The sequence below is a fragment of the Tigriopus californicus genome, chromosome 3 (assembly GCF_007210705.1).
Source record: "Tigriopus californicus strain San Diego chromosome 3, Tcal_SD_v2.1, whole genome shotgun sequence".
Classification (NCBI taxonomy): Eukaryota; Metazoa; Arthropoda; class Copepoda; order Harpacticoida; family Harpacticidae; genus Tigriopus; species Tigriopus californicus.
The window spans coordinates 5,013,524-5,029,681 of record NC_081442.1 but is presented as its reverse complement, the minus strand read 5'-3'; the positions used below and the strand labels follow the sequence as shown (position 1 = coordinate 5,029,681).

At 37.5% G+C, this 16,158-nt stretch overlaps 1 protein-coding gene across 1 annotated transcript in view; it reads left to right on the top strand.

The window, feature by feature from the left end:
* Positions 1-3,651: 3,651 nt before the first annotated feature.
* Positions 3,652-16,158, top strand: part of LOC131877789 (ankyrin repeat and sterile alpha motif domain-containing protein 1B-like) — a 49,589-nt gene continuing 37,082 nt past the window's right edge. Inside the window, exon 1 of the mRNA XM_059223577.1 lies at positions 3,652-3,936. Within this exon, the coding sequence (XP_059079560.1) occupies positions 3,833-3,936 (104 nt within the window). The 5' untranslated portion in view covers positions 3,652-3,832. The remainder of the gene's footprint in view (positions 3,937-16,158) is intronic.

Genomic DNA, 16,158 nt, shown 5'->3' with positions numbered 1-16,158 from the left:
TCGTTCAGAGCCCTTAAGTGTTGCCCACTGGACTTGCTATTCAAGGGTCAGATCGGACGGGAGGAACTCGAAACCCACTGGTAAAATCATTTTGGGTTTTGTTTTACAGCCAGACCGAAGTGTAGCGATTGTCGGTCAATGGCCAAAATAGGATTGATGACAGTTTTCAGAGCGTCCATTTCAATTTTTGGGGGAGAGCCTGTGGAAGTAAGTGGGTCATGGTAGGCTTTTGCTACAGTCCTGATTGTTAGGCCATGTTGTTCCTCAATCATGATCCAGAGGGAGGCCTGGCCAAGACTTGGAATCTTGTGATGGAAGGTTGCGAGAGTCAAACAAGCCTGGATAGCGAACTTCTTTTATTTAGACAATACAAGGTAAAAGTGTCACACTGCTGCATAGGTTGAGGTTACTTTCAACAATTGGATGATTGAAATTCAATCAATTACGCTCCAAAAACTCGGCTAAGCACTTAAACCGTAGGCCCTGGGCCTAACACTAAGCTTATGAGACAGCCAAAAGCCTTTGTTTTTAAACCTGAAGATTTACTTTCCTTCTTTTTCAGTCGCCGACTTTTTGAAATATGGATCTAGGGGAGAAGGGAAAGTGCATTACCTCATGAATCATTAGCTTTATTCAAAAATAGCGCTTAATATGATCATAAGATTCGGTCCCACAAGTGCAATCTTACCTCAATTATCTCAAGAATATGTTATGTTCCAAGTAGGGCAGTACTAACCAAATTACATTAATTCGTTCCTTCTTTCGAAAAAGGAACTGTAATCCCATTACATTTGAGAAAAAGCTGTAAAATTAAAATTCTATAATTGTAACGACCCAAACAATCCAAAAACACTCGTTTCTCGCTCCTTTTTTTCACGCTCCAGAGTGTCATTTATTAATTCGTTCCTCTCTTCTTGGCAACTGAGGAAACAAAGCTTTTCGGCAATCTTAACAAAAAAGTTCATATTTTTATATTTTCATCTGTCCTAAAGAAGGAAATCAGAGCTGTTTCAAGAATCAAAAAGAATCAGAATCAAATTGTGCTTGCTTTTAACAACAATGGGTTTGTTCGCGGTTTCAAATCTTGTTTTATTTGCAGTGCTTTATTGTTTTTATCAAAGACCTGACTCAGAGCGAAATCTTTGTTTAGCTTGAGTATGTTGCACCAAATTCTCAACTCTCCCCATATCCATCCATGACTTTATTCTCCATCATCGTACTTTAGCTCAGGAAAAGATGTCAGTTTTAGATGAGAAATATTTACATAATGTGTACTCCAGAAGAAAGTAATACATGTACATTTGATATTTATACTCGGTAAGTATTTTGAAAGGTGCTAAATATTTGAAAATATTGAAACATTTCCTGAAATACTGTCGAAGATTCAAATTTTTGAAACGTTTTTGAAGAAAGTTTCAAATAACAGCCACTAATAAAGTAAAACCAAAGTCAACCAATTTTTTTCTAGTGTTTCATTTTTTCAAAAAAAAAAAACAATTTGCAACGTCAGCTAACATATGATGTCTTAATTTTGCCCGGATTCAAAATACCCACCCGGAATATATATATTTGACTTTTTAACAATGCCTTTGATGTCCCAAGTTTATATTTCAAAAAAGGCATGAGTCATCTTTCCTTCATATGATTGATATTGTTGAAGCAGTTTAGATTTGGAAACGAAATCATTTCACTATTATGCATTTCCATTGGCTTAGCCAAACAGCATGGCCAAGTGTGGGAGTAATGCAGTGCTAATTTGGAGGTCCCCTTCACATCACTAATGCTAAGCAAATCAACATTATCAATGCACATTAGCGTAATATGTTGACAGGAAACGTTTGAATTTTAAGAATGATTGAAACAAAGATGTAACCATTGATTTAGCAAATTTTAGTAAAAGTAATTATAACGAGTATCGACATTACATATTTGAGCGTGTAACGAATTACCCTTTTTGGCCAAAGTAAATGTAACTGTAATCCGCTCCTTTCATTGAGGAACGACTAATGCCCTGGTTCCAGGACACATCCCTTAAGTTAATGTTAATGTACATGAAGATTTGTTAAATCAAATACCTCAACAATTGATACCGATTTTCAACACCGCCAAACAAATGTTGATAAAAATGCCAGCAAGAACAATGTGAGTTCCGTTAATAATACTTAAAATATTTAGATAATAAAATGTTCAACATTCAATTTTTCAAATTCGCAATTGCCTGCTTAATTCAACAGTCGCTTAAAGTGCTAGTTAAGTGTACAAAGTCATGTTTACAAGTCAAATACTGCAATCCAAATAAAGGTAATTAAGAGAGTCAACAAAAAAGGGAGATGGACTCGAACTAACCATACTTGATTTCATGATTAAACCCATGAGGTTTAATCCAACCCAAGAGCAACCTCATCACTTGAAAAAACGGTAGCAAGGGAAATTAGCAGGTCTTGCCACACTTAACGATTTACCCAAAATTAAGCCCAATCGAACATAATTCCAAAATTATGAACATTCAAAATTCAGCCCAATGAAGGCATCAAATGCATGAGCAAGCACCACTATTTTTTGTCCTACTTAGACATAGTTTTGAGAGCTCATAAATTTTGACACAGACATTGAATTGGGTTTATACTTGACTAATGCTTTCTTTTACAAAAAATATTAAGTCCAACCTTTATGGAGGAAAAATCATTTGATTATTTGGGATATGCAGGATAAAAAGTGTCATAATTCAAGCCTGATGTTATACATTTGGGATATTCGAATCTTATTTACATTGACACAAAAACGAAGAAAGTCAATAATATTCTTGGCTATTACGTACTGTTGAAAACTGAGCAGAAATTAAACGCATCTATGGTGGACCAAAAACATTTTTCTTCTGTCACCACGTTTCATTGTATTTTCACTTTTTCGCATTTTCGTTACCTATTCCGCATCTCCCCCCAAATGTAAAAAGTATTCTAGACAAAAGGGCATCTTTTTCAGGTCTACTGACGATGCTTAGATGCAATTCGTCTATTGCCTTCAGATTTAAAAAGATCACTCAATCTCTTTGATAAGAGCGCTTGGGCTCCCAAAGGCTAGCGAGATCCGCCAACTTTAATTCGTTGGTGGATCAGATATTGTATCAATTGAAAGCTAAGTACATTAAGATTTATGACTCTTTCGTCTTGAATCGCTGGGGATCCCATTCCCAGTAGAGGTAACAAATTCCGCAAAAAAAGTGTTCATCTCGGTCCAACACATCCGGGTACTACGTCATCCTTGACTCCCCATCACCAACAAGTCAATAGGCTAAAATTAGAATAAATGCATGAGGCACACAAATGTTGCACCATTCAGTTGGTCTAACAGGACAAAAGCCTTATCAAATACTACCATGAGCCTGAATTTTGTCAAAGGAAACTTACAATCACACTAGGGTTCTGTTGAAGAAAAGCCGGAACGCATTCTTCAAATCTCCAAGAAGTGATCTTCTCCCTTTCTCTTTAGAAAGTGTGTGCTTGTTCTTGAGAGGACTTTCTAGGGAAGGGACAGCTAGTTGTTCCTGGCAGTTCCACTCTGCCCCAAATCTGGCCCTGGACCCATTGGAGCAAGGAGGGCACAGTGGCAGCTGATCCAATCCTTGGAAGGAACAGAAGAATCTACCGAAGAGGAGAAAGTACCTCAGACTGGAAAAGAAGGAGTGTCGTCAGAGTAAACAAAGCACACATTCGGACCATCAATTCTGGTTTGAGTTGAGTTGCAAATTTTGAGCCTTAAGAGATGCATGAGCTGTTTTGCATTAGTAAAGTGGAATGTCGGAGAATGTGATAACGCAGTGAATTAGGGAGTGATGGGGAAAGATCAGGAGCTGATTGAAGCCGCTAGATCCGGCAATTATCCGGGGTGTGAGAAGATCTTGAGTGCAAAGCCAAAAAAGGCCGGACCTTTTGCCAGGTAAGATGGTTTCATATTTTATGCTACATTTTTATGAAGGCTGCCTTGGCAATTGTTGTACAACTAAGGCCTTGTAATAGAAACAAGCTCTGTATACCATCATTTATGGTATGAGTTTTGATTCATGTGCTCTGATTCATCCCTAAACAGATCTGCAGAGTTACCAATCATACCAAACAACCAAGCTTCATCTCAAAAAATATCAGTTAATTCTTTGACTTCAATTCATGCAAGCAATCTGGCTATTCAGTCAAGATGATTGTTAGGATGAAAGCATATTAGGGGTTATTTTCAGTCAAATTGTTCTTCAAATCCTGTACCTACCACCCCCATTTAATGTTGCGTTCGATTATTTTTCAAGTTTGGCACAATCGTAAAAAATTGAAGCCATAAATATAACAAAACTCCATTACTCTCCTTGATCAGGCTTTGCTACACTGAGAAGTATACATCGAGTATATAAGAGAAACCCCTTGGGCAATTTCCTTTCAATAACGGTTCGCTTGAAATAAATATTTTTGCCTCTAAAAAAAGCAAGACAACGAAAAGTATATCAATTTTGATTAAAACCATTGTAAGAAAAAAAATCTCAATTTCTTGTAAATAAAATGAAGAAGCTCAATGTATAGTCATTAAATGCAGTTGAGTACCGATCATTTTGTAACAAAAAATGCAGCAAAGGGGCTAATTTGGCTAAAAACGACCAATTGCCACTGAAACTTTTTTGCGTATCAACAACTTGTTTTCTTCTGCACTTTTACACCTTTTTTAACAGTTTCGCAACTTTTTCGCATTTTTCCAAAATCAAAAAAAGTCCTTGGCCAAAAAGGTAACTTTTTTTTTCCAGGTCCAGTGATGACTGTTTTCAGAATAGAGAAGATCAGGACTAAATTTGTGTCTGCTCTTATCACAATCAAAAGTGCCGGTGGTGATAGATCTTGCTATATTCACAATGCTTCACAGTTCAAGTCTCCTTGAAATAATATTGTTGGAATAAATAATGTCATTCAGAGCTACGTTGTTAAGACATAGGTTGGCAGGAAATTTTCTTTTGGCTTAACTATGCTACACCAAATTTCTCAACTTTCCACATTTCCATGGTTTGTGTGTGCAAGGATTACTAGGAGAAAGCTTTATGAGTTTAAAAATGTATAATGCTGTTTTTTCTAGCATGACTTTTTGTGTCAATGTTGCAGATATAAGTCCGTTCCTTATTTTGACGAACCTCAATATGCTGATGAGTTCATAATCTTCAAAGAGATACAAGAAGAATAAATTGAGAGTCAGAACTAAATGTCAAGGAAAACGAAACGGATACAAATGTTAACCGATTACTATTTTGGTGATTTGACGAGTTGATTGACTGATTCTTTTTTTTCACGGGCTTTTCCAACCACTAAAAGGAATGTAATCCCCAGTACCATTAAAATGAAAGGTTACAATTCGTCTATTTGCTACCTTTTTTTTATTCAAAAATTTGTCCAAGTCTCACTCGAAAGATGCAACCGGATCGACGGGAAAAGAGATGCGAATTTCTCCAAATGTACCAATAATCTCCCTAAATGTTGGATAGACGTGACTCATCATTTTTGAAAACGGGGACCGAATCCCTTGGACGACTTCAATTTAATTTTCAAAGTAGCTTACCACTCAAGTAAAAACGATATTAGTTATTTCCTACGGTTTCAACTTTCACGCAACTTCCTCTTTTGAAATAACGCAACTTCTAATTTTTTTTGAAGTTTCCCTAAAAGTCCTAAATCACTTAAAAGAGATGTGCTTTTACGAACCAGAATCGACCTTGAGTGTACTCAAGTATTTTAATGGAATTTGGAGAAACTGTCGGGGCTTAGGCCTGTGGAACTTATGATTTGATTTCAAAATCAAATTCTAGCTCTCCAATCCCCTCACATCAAGTCTCCCGTTGTGAAAGTGAAATTACATGCCAACACAAGTTAGAAAATCCAAGGACCCGCCCTGGCACTACTCTATCGCATCCATATGCAGCAAGTGTCCCTTTGTAATATAATTTTGTTGCAAATATGGAATCGAGGCGGTCAGATTTGGCTAATCTAGCATCAGCCTGAGACTTGACCTTTTAAATAGCCTTGAAATGCTCTAAATGACCGCTGATGTGAAGGCTTGGTCAAAACTTCCAGATTATTATGGTCTTTACTGGCAGCAAATTTGCAAATAAAATAACCTGAATTGGCACAAAAATTTGCATATAAGCTTGCCCGAACATAAGCACCGACATGTTCTGGAGTGCTGTAAGGGTCATTTTTGCCTGGAATAACTTCCTGCACCAGAATTTGAACCCATTACAACTGAGGAGAAGATTCTTGCTTTGTTCGGACTCACACTTAGACTGATCGGCTTGAACAGCATGTTGTGCAGTTTTAATATTGCATAATAAACATAAATCTGAGTTCAGCAACGGCATATTAATAATGTCAGACTGAAAAAATTCCAGAAAATTTGCGTTATTAAAATAAGCTTCTTTGTACAATGGTTCATGCTTTTGCTGGAATAGAAAATTATCACATATACCACAATGTTTGTGGAATTGCTCAAAAATGTCTTAGCTTCAGACGGGTTCGCTTTAAATTGTGCACATGAGTAAGTAATGATCATTCAATTATTTTCTTTTATCATTTGCCATTCTTTTTCATTTAGATCAAGTATTTCAAGCACCGGTGGTCATTTTGAACAACCTTCCACCATTTTCTGCCACTTTTTGCCATTTTCTGCCATGGTATTGTAGAAAATGATATAATTCCTTCAAAGTCGATTTTTGCTGGAATCCCAAAGCTCTATTTTTTCTGATGGCAGAAGCGATTTCGCACAAAAGCATCGCACGCCTTGGTTAATGACAAATGAGTGAAAAAAGCGTTAACCAAATATTGATTTCTGGATGTTAAAAAAGCGAAAATCCAAAGAAATGAATCAAAAATATTAAGACTTCTGATTACAGTCCCGTCAAAAGTACTTAAATGAACCCGATCAGTTTTTTCACACTGATAAATGTAACTTGTGTAAAACTTTCCCATATTTCTCGGAATCTTAGATACCACATACGTGCATTCCTGCAGATTGCAATAAGTGGCCATATGGGATGAATATAATTTAAAATTCTCGCTTAAGCTTGGACAGCTGAAAAAGTTCAAGCGTTAGGTCGCATGGTGTGCCCAGGCAATTTTCAATTCTTGGTAAGAGGTTGATGCCAATGGGTTCCATATTTTTCCGTTGTACTATTCGGGTGCAATTGCTTCTGTAAAATATGTTTACGATGATGTTCGTCTCAGCCCGAAAACATACTTCACAACCATACAACCATATCACGCATGCTAGATCATGTTTGCATGTTTGCAAAGAGTTTTGTCATTTGATTTACGTCATGTTCCGAAATAGAAAACTAAGCTGCGATTTTTTGCGCTGAAAAATGTCATATTTCCTTTTCGCAAATACAAATGAAACTTCCGTCCCAAATTACAATGTTGAGAAAAAATCCTTCATTTGGTTAATGTCTGCAGTGCAAATGAAAAATGAGCACGCTTCAACTTTCTAGGAAAGGTTCATTTATCTATCTCATTCCTAACAGTCACGTGAGTGATTCAATTACGAACTAAACTTTTATTCTTATAGATTCTGAAATTGTTGGGTGCCAAAAATGACTTCATTAGAGGTTGAGTGATAGAATATTCTTGACCTGCCTAGACATGCTCGGTAAAAGTTTTGGTGCACCTTTTTACATTTAACTGGTTTCGTAACTCTAGTAGGTAATTGTTTATTTACGACTTTAGATGTAAACAAAAGCAACGGAAAAGCTCGATGTTTGCAATATTTTACTTTAAATCGCATTTCGCAGGTGCGCTTAGCATCAGTATAACTGCAGAGTAATGGCAAATTGAAAACATTGAACATGAAATAATGGTAAAAATGAGTTTGTGTGGTTTTCTCCTGCAACTGAATCAGTAACCATGAACCAGCGCTACCTCACTAAGGTCGGAGGGGCGAGACTCATCCAGCCAGTGAAGCCGGTCATCAAAATCAATTTCCAAATTCTGTTAAGCAGATTCATATTCATGTTCGGTATCAGTTTCTCCGTTTCTACAAATATTAGAGGGAAGCAACTTTTACAGTAAGGGGGCTCAAGAAAGAAGAACTGTAGGTGGACTTCATTGTTCGACCTAGCCTGGATTCTCGAGGGCTTGAAGGTGCTCTCAAAACGCACATTAAACCTCTACGGTCACTAGAATTGACCCTAAACCTGGGCTGGGCCAAAGCTCATGGATGCTTTTGAAAACGTAGTGTCAGAAGCCTTTCGTATCTTCTCTGAACACTGTAAAGTCCCAACTTCTTTTTTTTCGGACTTCCTTACCGCTACCGGGATTGAAATCCCAGCAGTTCAAGACGAGAAGATTATTTACAAATAATTGACTTTTATTTATATACATTATTTGATCGACCAACGAATTGGTCGAATCTCTCCAAATACAAGAACTCTCTCATTCCCTCAATGTTCCTAGTGAAACACTTTGTTGCTCCAAACTGATATACAAGGCTAACTATAAAGAATTAAAATACCACTTTGTTACTTTGTATCTGCATTTTTTAGGCTATTGCATTCATTTCATTGAAATCCTAACTAAAGTATTTTCATGAAATTGAGGATGGTTCGCTTTGTATTACTTTTAAAGCAGCAAAATATATTCGGAATATCCGTCACTCAAGCATTCTGGTGGCCGGTCGTTGTGTCAACGAAGGGTAGACAATTTAGCTTTCAATAGCCATTTCGAACACTTCTATTACACTTAGCATTGCTTTGAGACCGTCGTGTTCGAGAAGGCCAAAATGCACCTATATCACAATGAGGTGATCAGTCCCTCTTCATATTTGAGCCATTGGTTTGTTCCACAAACGACTTATTGTTGCAAAACCCAAATTTTAAGGAACATTGTGAACTGAAATAATTTGAGCCCTTTTTGAGCTCTTCTTGGACTTCAACAAAAGAAAATTTGTTGGTCAACTGGACCAGTTGAGTCAGAGCACATTTTCGTAGTCTTAAATACAAGCACTTCTTGAAGTACAGGAAATGGTAGATGTTGAACTGTCATTTAAGCTCTAGTCTCTTTATGAGAACATAACTGAGAACAGCCTCTCTTTGAACGGGGTTATAGCTCACTTCGGTGGAGGTTTGAAAGTGTGATCACGTGCTAACACCCACACTTGTTCATCCAATGGTAATAGCACCGCTCAATTCCACTCAAAATTCCACCAACCTCATTGTAGAGGAAAATATATGTGGAACAAAATGAGATTGCCCGCTCTTGAAGGAAAGATATTGTCGAACCAGACCGAAGGATATTCAGCCACCATTTAGCCGATAGATCACTTTGTCCCGGAGCAAACCACAATCGCCTTGGAGGAAGATAAGGAGGATTGGGTATCAGCGTGGTGGTAATGCATAATTCAACACAAGTTTCTATTTGCGGCCTTCCTTGAGCCATTGGCATTGGCATTGAAAGTTGCTAAAGCATCGATGATTTGAGGCGGAACTTTGTATTTTCTCAAAGTTTCATTAAGTGCCATTAGAAGACCAAATTCAAGCTTTTCAACGGATACCCGATGTTTTCTTGATCAAATAGAGAGCCCTGCCTAAACTTTCCTTGTTCTTTGAGTCGGAGAAAAATCCCTGCCAGAACTACTCTATATTGCGAAACCCTCAAAAAGTACATGTACCTGTTGTATTTGTTTTCAGTAGGGGATGTCAAGTAAAGGAAATCCAAGGAAAAATGTGGTCCGGCACCCTGATTTTGGGCATTTTAGGGAGGGAGAACCAAGACAAACATCACAATCAACTCGCACCATCCGCCCATTGAATTTTCAATAACTGAGTGATTTTGAGTGAGCTGTGCTACAAAAACCAACAAAATGAACATATTTGGTGTAATTCGGTGACCGCACTATCAAATTGGCTCAATAACACTTTGATATTTGCATAGAAAAGCAGGTAAAATGAAATAAATGTCATAATTCAATGGATGCACAGTGCAGTTTGGTTGGGCACGTTTCCTTTAATTTTTCTCCATGGAATAACGTCAGTTGTTCATGAACGCGTTCACTTGACAAGCCCTATACATTGACAATGCAGTTTGGTGGAACTCATAAGACTTCAGAACAACATATATATAAAATGAATGAAGGAGTAAAGCATGGAGTATTTAATTGAGTTGAAAGTAAGTTGAAGTAAAGCCAAACCGATCAAGAGAAATTAAGAAGTGTAATAAATGTCTCTTTTTAGTGCCCTTTTAAGGCCCTCATTTGCTCAGTCAGAATAACTTGGCAAAGACACCTATGGATCTTATTCTCCAAAAATTAACGCATGTATTTTGTTCGAAAGTTGAATTCCAGCTAACAAAGCTTCCAAATCAGTTAGAAAAATTAGCTACCTAGCAACCGTTTTCTTCAAATCTGATTTTGTTTAAAAGAAACTTCCGCTTTTTGCAAATTCTCTTCCAATGTCAAAAAAGTTGCATATTTTGAGTTATGTTGCATGAATACATGTTTGGTAAAAAATCCATCAAGAATGACGATGAACAAACCCTTTCAAAAGGAGATATCAGAATCGTTGCTGGTGACTGAATCCCATGTGCTTTTGTTTGCAAGTACAACTGTTGGTACAGGGATGAACATTCTACATGGATGAATCATTGTCCCACAATTTCCGCTCAGATGCCATTTCCGACGTTCGTTTGTGGTCCCATTCAGCAATCTAATGAATGAACCAACCAACCCACATTTTCCAATTGAGTTGGACTTGTTCTTGACTCCCGATGACTTCTCCGTATGAAAGAGGAGACTTTTCGAACATCCAACCATACTACGTAAAAAACGTAAATATTTCGTTACCCTGAATCTCGTGCATTTTGAACATTTCTCATAAGAAAGGTTTTTTTTATCTTTAGATTCGGCATCTTTGATTGGTTCTTAAAACCGAAGAGATTTATAGAACAAAAATTCGGTTTCAATGAAAAAGGTGCTTTTATCAGGATTATTCCCATAACCGAAGTTCTTACAACGAGATTTATCTGTATGAACAACGGGAAATCTACCATTCATGGAATTTTAAACGAAGGACCTCTACAATGAGGTATTCTGCCCAAATATTCCTATGTAAACCAATGAAAAATCGAAAGCAAATATCAATGTAGCAAACAAGTTCATGGTGCCTTTGTTTGTTTGTTTGTTACAGAGTCAAAGTGCAGTTACTGATGGGTATGAACATGACCAACTGGAATATGGACGGGGACGCTTGATTGGGAATTAGCTTTTCGCGATTGAGTTAACGCATTATGATCTTCTTCAAATGAGAATTATCCCAGGCTACAACAATTACTTTGGACCCAGTTGTTTGATTGAGCTGACATTTGAAATACGCAATCGCAGGGATCTGGGGCCAGCCTTGTTTGAAGAAGAATTTAATTCATTGACTCGAATTGGAGTTGCTAATTTTCGACCTTACCATCCCCGTACATACTCCAGTGGTTCGTGGCATGAAATAAATGATCGTGGGAGGTTGCGACCAGGGTTGCTAATTTACATTTTCAATGTCACATGACATTTCTGGTAGAGTGTCGGTAACCCGTTAGTTAGCCCCCAAAAATGGACTTTTCTTGGTAAACGTTATTCTCCACCGATTAGTTGCGGTGCTACTTTTTTTAAATCTTAACCTGACCTAATCAAACCTAATCCAACCATACCTAACCTAACCCAACCTAACCTAACACGATATCAATAACCCTTAAAGTCTCTATCTAAACCTTGAAACATTTTGCCACAAATTTAAAAATGAGCATGACCCTAATCGGTGGAGAATAACGTTTATCACTTTTCTTCCGTCAAACCAGGGTTGCCTTTTGCTCAAACTTAGCTTTGTACTTTCCGATGGAACTTAGCAACCTCGAGTTTGAAATTTGACTTGATCCCATCACTACTTGCAGCTCTCTACCTCGGCATTGACCGTTAGTAACAACTCATGAAGTCATGATGTAATACGAATACCAGAAATTTGGAAAGCGAATGCTCTACCGATACGGTACCGCATCCTTAACTCTTTAAATGAGCTAAGACCTTGAAATTTTCTGATTAAGCGAAGGTCAAAGCATTTCTAGTCAATAAAAATTCGTCGATGAAAATTTCAAGAGATATGAACTTGCAACAGAAGAGAACATTTCGTATCGCTTAAACCATTCATCTATGATCAAAGTTAAGTAAGATCAAAACATCTGGCCCAAATGAATTAACTTTGGCGCAAATTTGGACCCAAAATCAACTTTTGACAGGCACCACTTTACAACTAAATGGTGACTTGCTGTTAAATGAAGGACATATCTTTCTCGTTTTTTTAAATAAGTTATGAAAAGGGACTCAGTTTTTCCGCAAACCAAGTGACCTCTGCCATAATGAGCTGATCCATGGAGCACGTCAGTAGTACTGGCGTACTCCATGGCTCATCCCAATGGCGAATTACGCCAACATTGAACTCACCTACGAACAGTGAACTCTGCTACGGATAAACACGCCAACAGTTATCTACCCAAAAAAAACTTCCCCGATGATCTCCACCATGGCAAACTCTACCATATTCCAGTCTGGAAAAAAACAATTTCCCCAGTCATAAAAATCGCCATGGATAAAGTCGCGAGATAGCTTCCCATATCGAAGTTCCGCAAAGGCGGTTTTTTTAACTGATGAAATCTGTCTGCTTGAATACCGTGATGATGCGCACCGCCAATTATGTAATCTCCCAGATGACCTACGCCAAAGGGAATCGGCCAGAAAAAATCTCCGCCAATACAATTTCCGTCATGATAAACTCTGCCACTACTGCAATACTGGTTTGCAAATTGTCGTTACATGCATATTAATCTCATCAATCCCTGCCATCCAGTCTAGGATTTCCGATATGGTCATAACTTGTCTTCCTGAAAATTATATTTTGGGCCACTTTTCAGCATGGCGTCATCGGTTAGAAACATCATTATCTGCCGTTTAAATAATGTTTTTTCTTGGCAAAGTGGCCTACTAAAAAGACATAATTTGGACTTTTTTTGTGACTCCGAGCTGAAACCCATTGATTATGAGTAGTGATCGCGTTTCGAACTGTAAAGTCAGCTTCTTAGCTTGAAGGACCTCAATTAGAACTCGCATCTTGAGCGGAAAAAGGTGGAGAAGTACGATCAAGATTTCGTAATTGAGTTTCAAAAACGTGACCTTGCTTTTCTTAGACTCGGGAACCAGGGTTGCCTCAAACCTCATTCAAGAATTTCGGCTTTATTTCTTTACCCTTTTTTCACTCAACTTAGAAGCCCGAATTGAAGGTCTGGTACTTCAAGCCAAAAAAGCCACAACCTTCATAGGCTAGGTAAGTTTTTATATGTGGGCATAGAATTCCATAAAGCAATAAAATCAAAGTGATCCGCTATGGCTTTTTGAGGTAGAAAAACGCCAAGATGTGTTTGGGAATTTCTGTCAAAACTTTAAAAGCTTATTTTTATCACTGTGCTCAATTAACATTAGGCATTCCTTTACGTAATAGCTTACATTTGTTTCTTTCCTGAAATTAGTGATCCAAAAGGAAATGAATTACTAATTAAGATTTGCTTTAAGCAAATAGAAAATATAGAAAAAATGCCAAGATGTGTTTGGGAATTTCCCTAGAAAATTGATAGGGTTTTTTGAACACTGTGTAAGAGATGTTTCTAATCCAAAATTAGATTACTGTTTATAGAGTTGATTGCCAAAGTTTGGTGTCGAGCGAGGCACAAATTCCAACTGATGTCAATTCAAGGTACTGCCTCCTCCATGGGTCATGATGAGAAATACAGAAATGTGAAGTGGCCGTTTTTTTGAACTAGGACCATCATGTGCTGGTATCCCAGTGAAATGGATCTCTTCATGAAATATTCTTGAGAAAATTATTGATCTACAAAAAATAAATAGATTGGCAAAAAATCCATTGAAAAAATATAAGCAACTGTGGTGGCCTTTGGAAAAACAGTTTTTGGCGATCTTTTTCAGTGTCAGAAGGTCTACAAGCCCACTGGTTTGACAATTGTGTCAAGCACGTTTGAAAGCAATTTCTCAGAACTAAGGCCTGCTTCTAGGTTTTGGCACGGTCACTCTTGGAGGATGATTGGACTGGCTTTCCAAAGTGTATTGTACAGAAGGGAGACATGTTCCTTTCACTGTTTAGACCTAATACTACTATAATTTTTTGCCATTATATAACGACCACTATACAGGCCACTGCATTCATATTTTTAATCATTGGTTGCCATTTTGCTGATACAGTAGATGATTGATAAGACAGATGACTTTAGATAAACAGCTCGAGCGATTCAGACGTTACCGATAACAAATACACAATAACACGACTCAATGTTTTACAAACATCATTACTACTAAAATTAAAAGTGATGTTTTTTGCGCCTGTCAGTCATGTCAATGTGTAATATGTTAAAAATGACGGTGCGTAATCATATACAAGATAGATAAATGTATAAAGAATTGAAAATAGTCAGAATGATAAAAGCGTAGTAAGACGTGATAATCACAGAAGATGTTTACTTTTTGGATGTGTTTTCTCAACAACTTGTTGAGATGTTAACGTCAGTTCTATTTCTACTATTATCTTTTTGTTTGTTGTATTGGCGTTCTGGACTTTGTGATAGATGTAGGCAATGAACAAATAAATGAATTTGTTAATAGGAATTAGCTATGACTTGCATGAGAATCTCTTCATGCTTTGGTCCATATCTCGAGATTGCTTATATTTTCGGGCTAGAATACTGCAGTACAAATTGGCTCTCATGAAGATAATCTTCTTTTTACGTATGCTTTAGAAGTTCATCTTTTCTTTTTACGTAAGACCATAGAAGGAGTCAGGGTATCGGGAAAAAATAGACTGGCTTTTTTGTTCGTATCATCCCAATTGATTCATGCCAAAACTCTTATCAATTTTGTTCCTGATCTTTTGGGTCAAGTTTCAAAACTGATGGAAGGCCATCTTCAACACTGAAGCTCCATTGAATAGCGTGTGAGATTGAGTTTATCTTCTATTGGCCAGATTTAACCTCTTTAGTCTGATCTGATATCAAGTGCAATCCTTCTTTGAGAACGATTATATAATTTCAGTAAAAGTATGTATCAATGTCAGCAACACTTGAATAGCCCACAAAATGTACTTCATCAAGTGGAGTTTTTTATTTGTAGCCTAGATGCGAGTTGATAATTTTGTACCTGTAGAAGCCTTCAAAATCATTCCCCCAATGTCCAATTCTATATTATCTTCTCATATATTTTTCATCAATATATCTCAAATTCCGTCAGGCCCGGAACTACAACAAAAAGAGCCCTTTCCTAATTTTGCCGATCATTTATTCCCGTCGAATGTGTTTGCCTTACGAAGGTTTGCCACCTTAAAGCGAGAACTTTTGGGCTCTTTCAAGGACGCTAAAGTCCCTGATTATGTAAAATGGGCCATCCCAGTATTTGCGGTGTATTAGATCAAACGGGTTCCCCCGTTTCTCTGGTCTCGGTATGGCCAGAACAAAGGGATTGTTACACTTGCGTTAAGAAAGGACAGTGGATTGGAGTCCCTCCTGCCTCTCTCCTTTCACCAATACAGACTTGTTGTAAACACATTTATAAATCCTGCGGACAATTTGTATACTTACTCTGTTTAGGGGCTTCACATCACATGGAAAATAAAAGTTTCCAATTTGCTGTTAATGTCAGTGACGATCGATTTTCTCTCTTATTTTTGCGACCGTTTTTGTTAAGTTTCTGAAACAAGTGAAATTGGTCAAAGAATTATAGTCGAAATATAGAGTTGGTCTGAGAATTATCTTTTTCAGTCCATAGTCCAGCGTATCAGTCACTGATGAAGATGGCGTTAGCGAATTCATGAGTGGTCCTAGCGAGGCTTACACTTTCCATCCTCACTCGGTCATCAACTATGTATCTCTCGTCAACCCAAACTAGCCGTTCTTAACAGTGTGGGCCGTGCTAGACAGTCACCTTCCAAACAAGTAATATCACGGACTATGCAAATAATGCCAAGATGTGTTTGGGAATTTCCCTAGAAACTTGATAGGGCTTTTTGAACACCGTGGCAGACAATCATAATGTGTGTCTTTGCAAGATTTCAACCAAAAC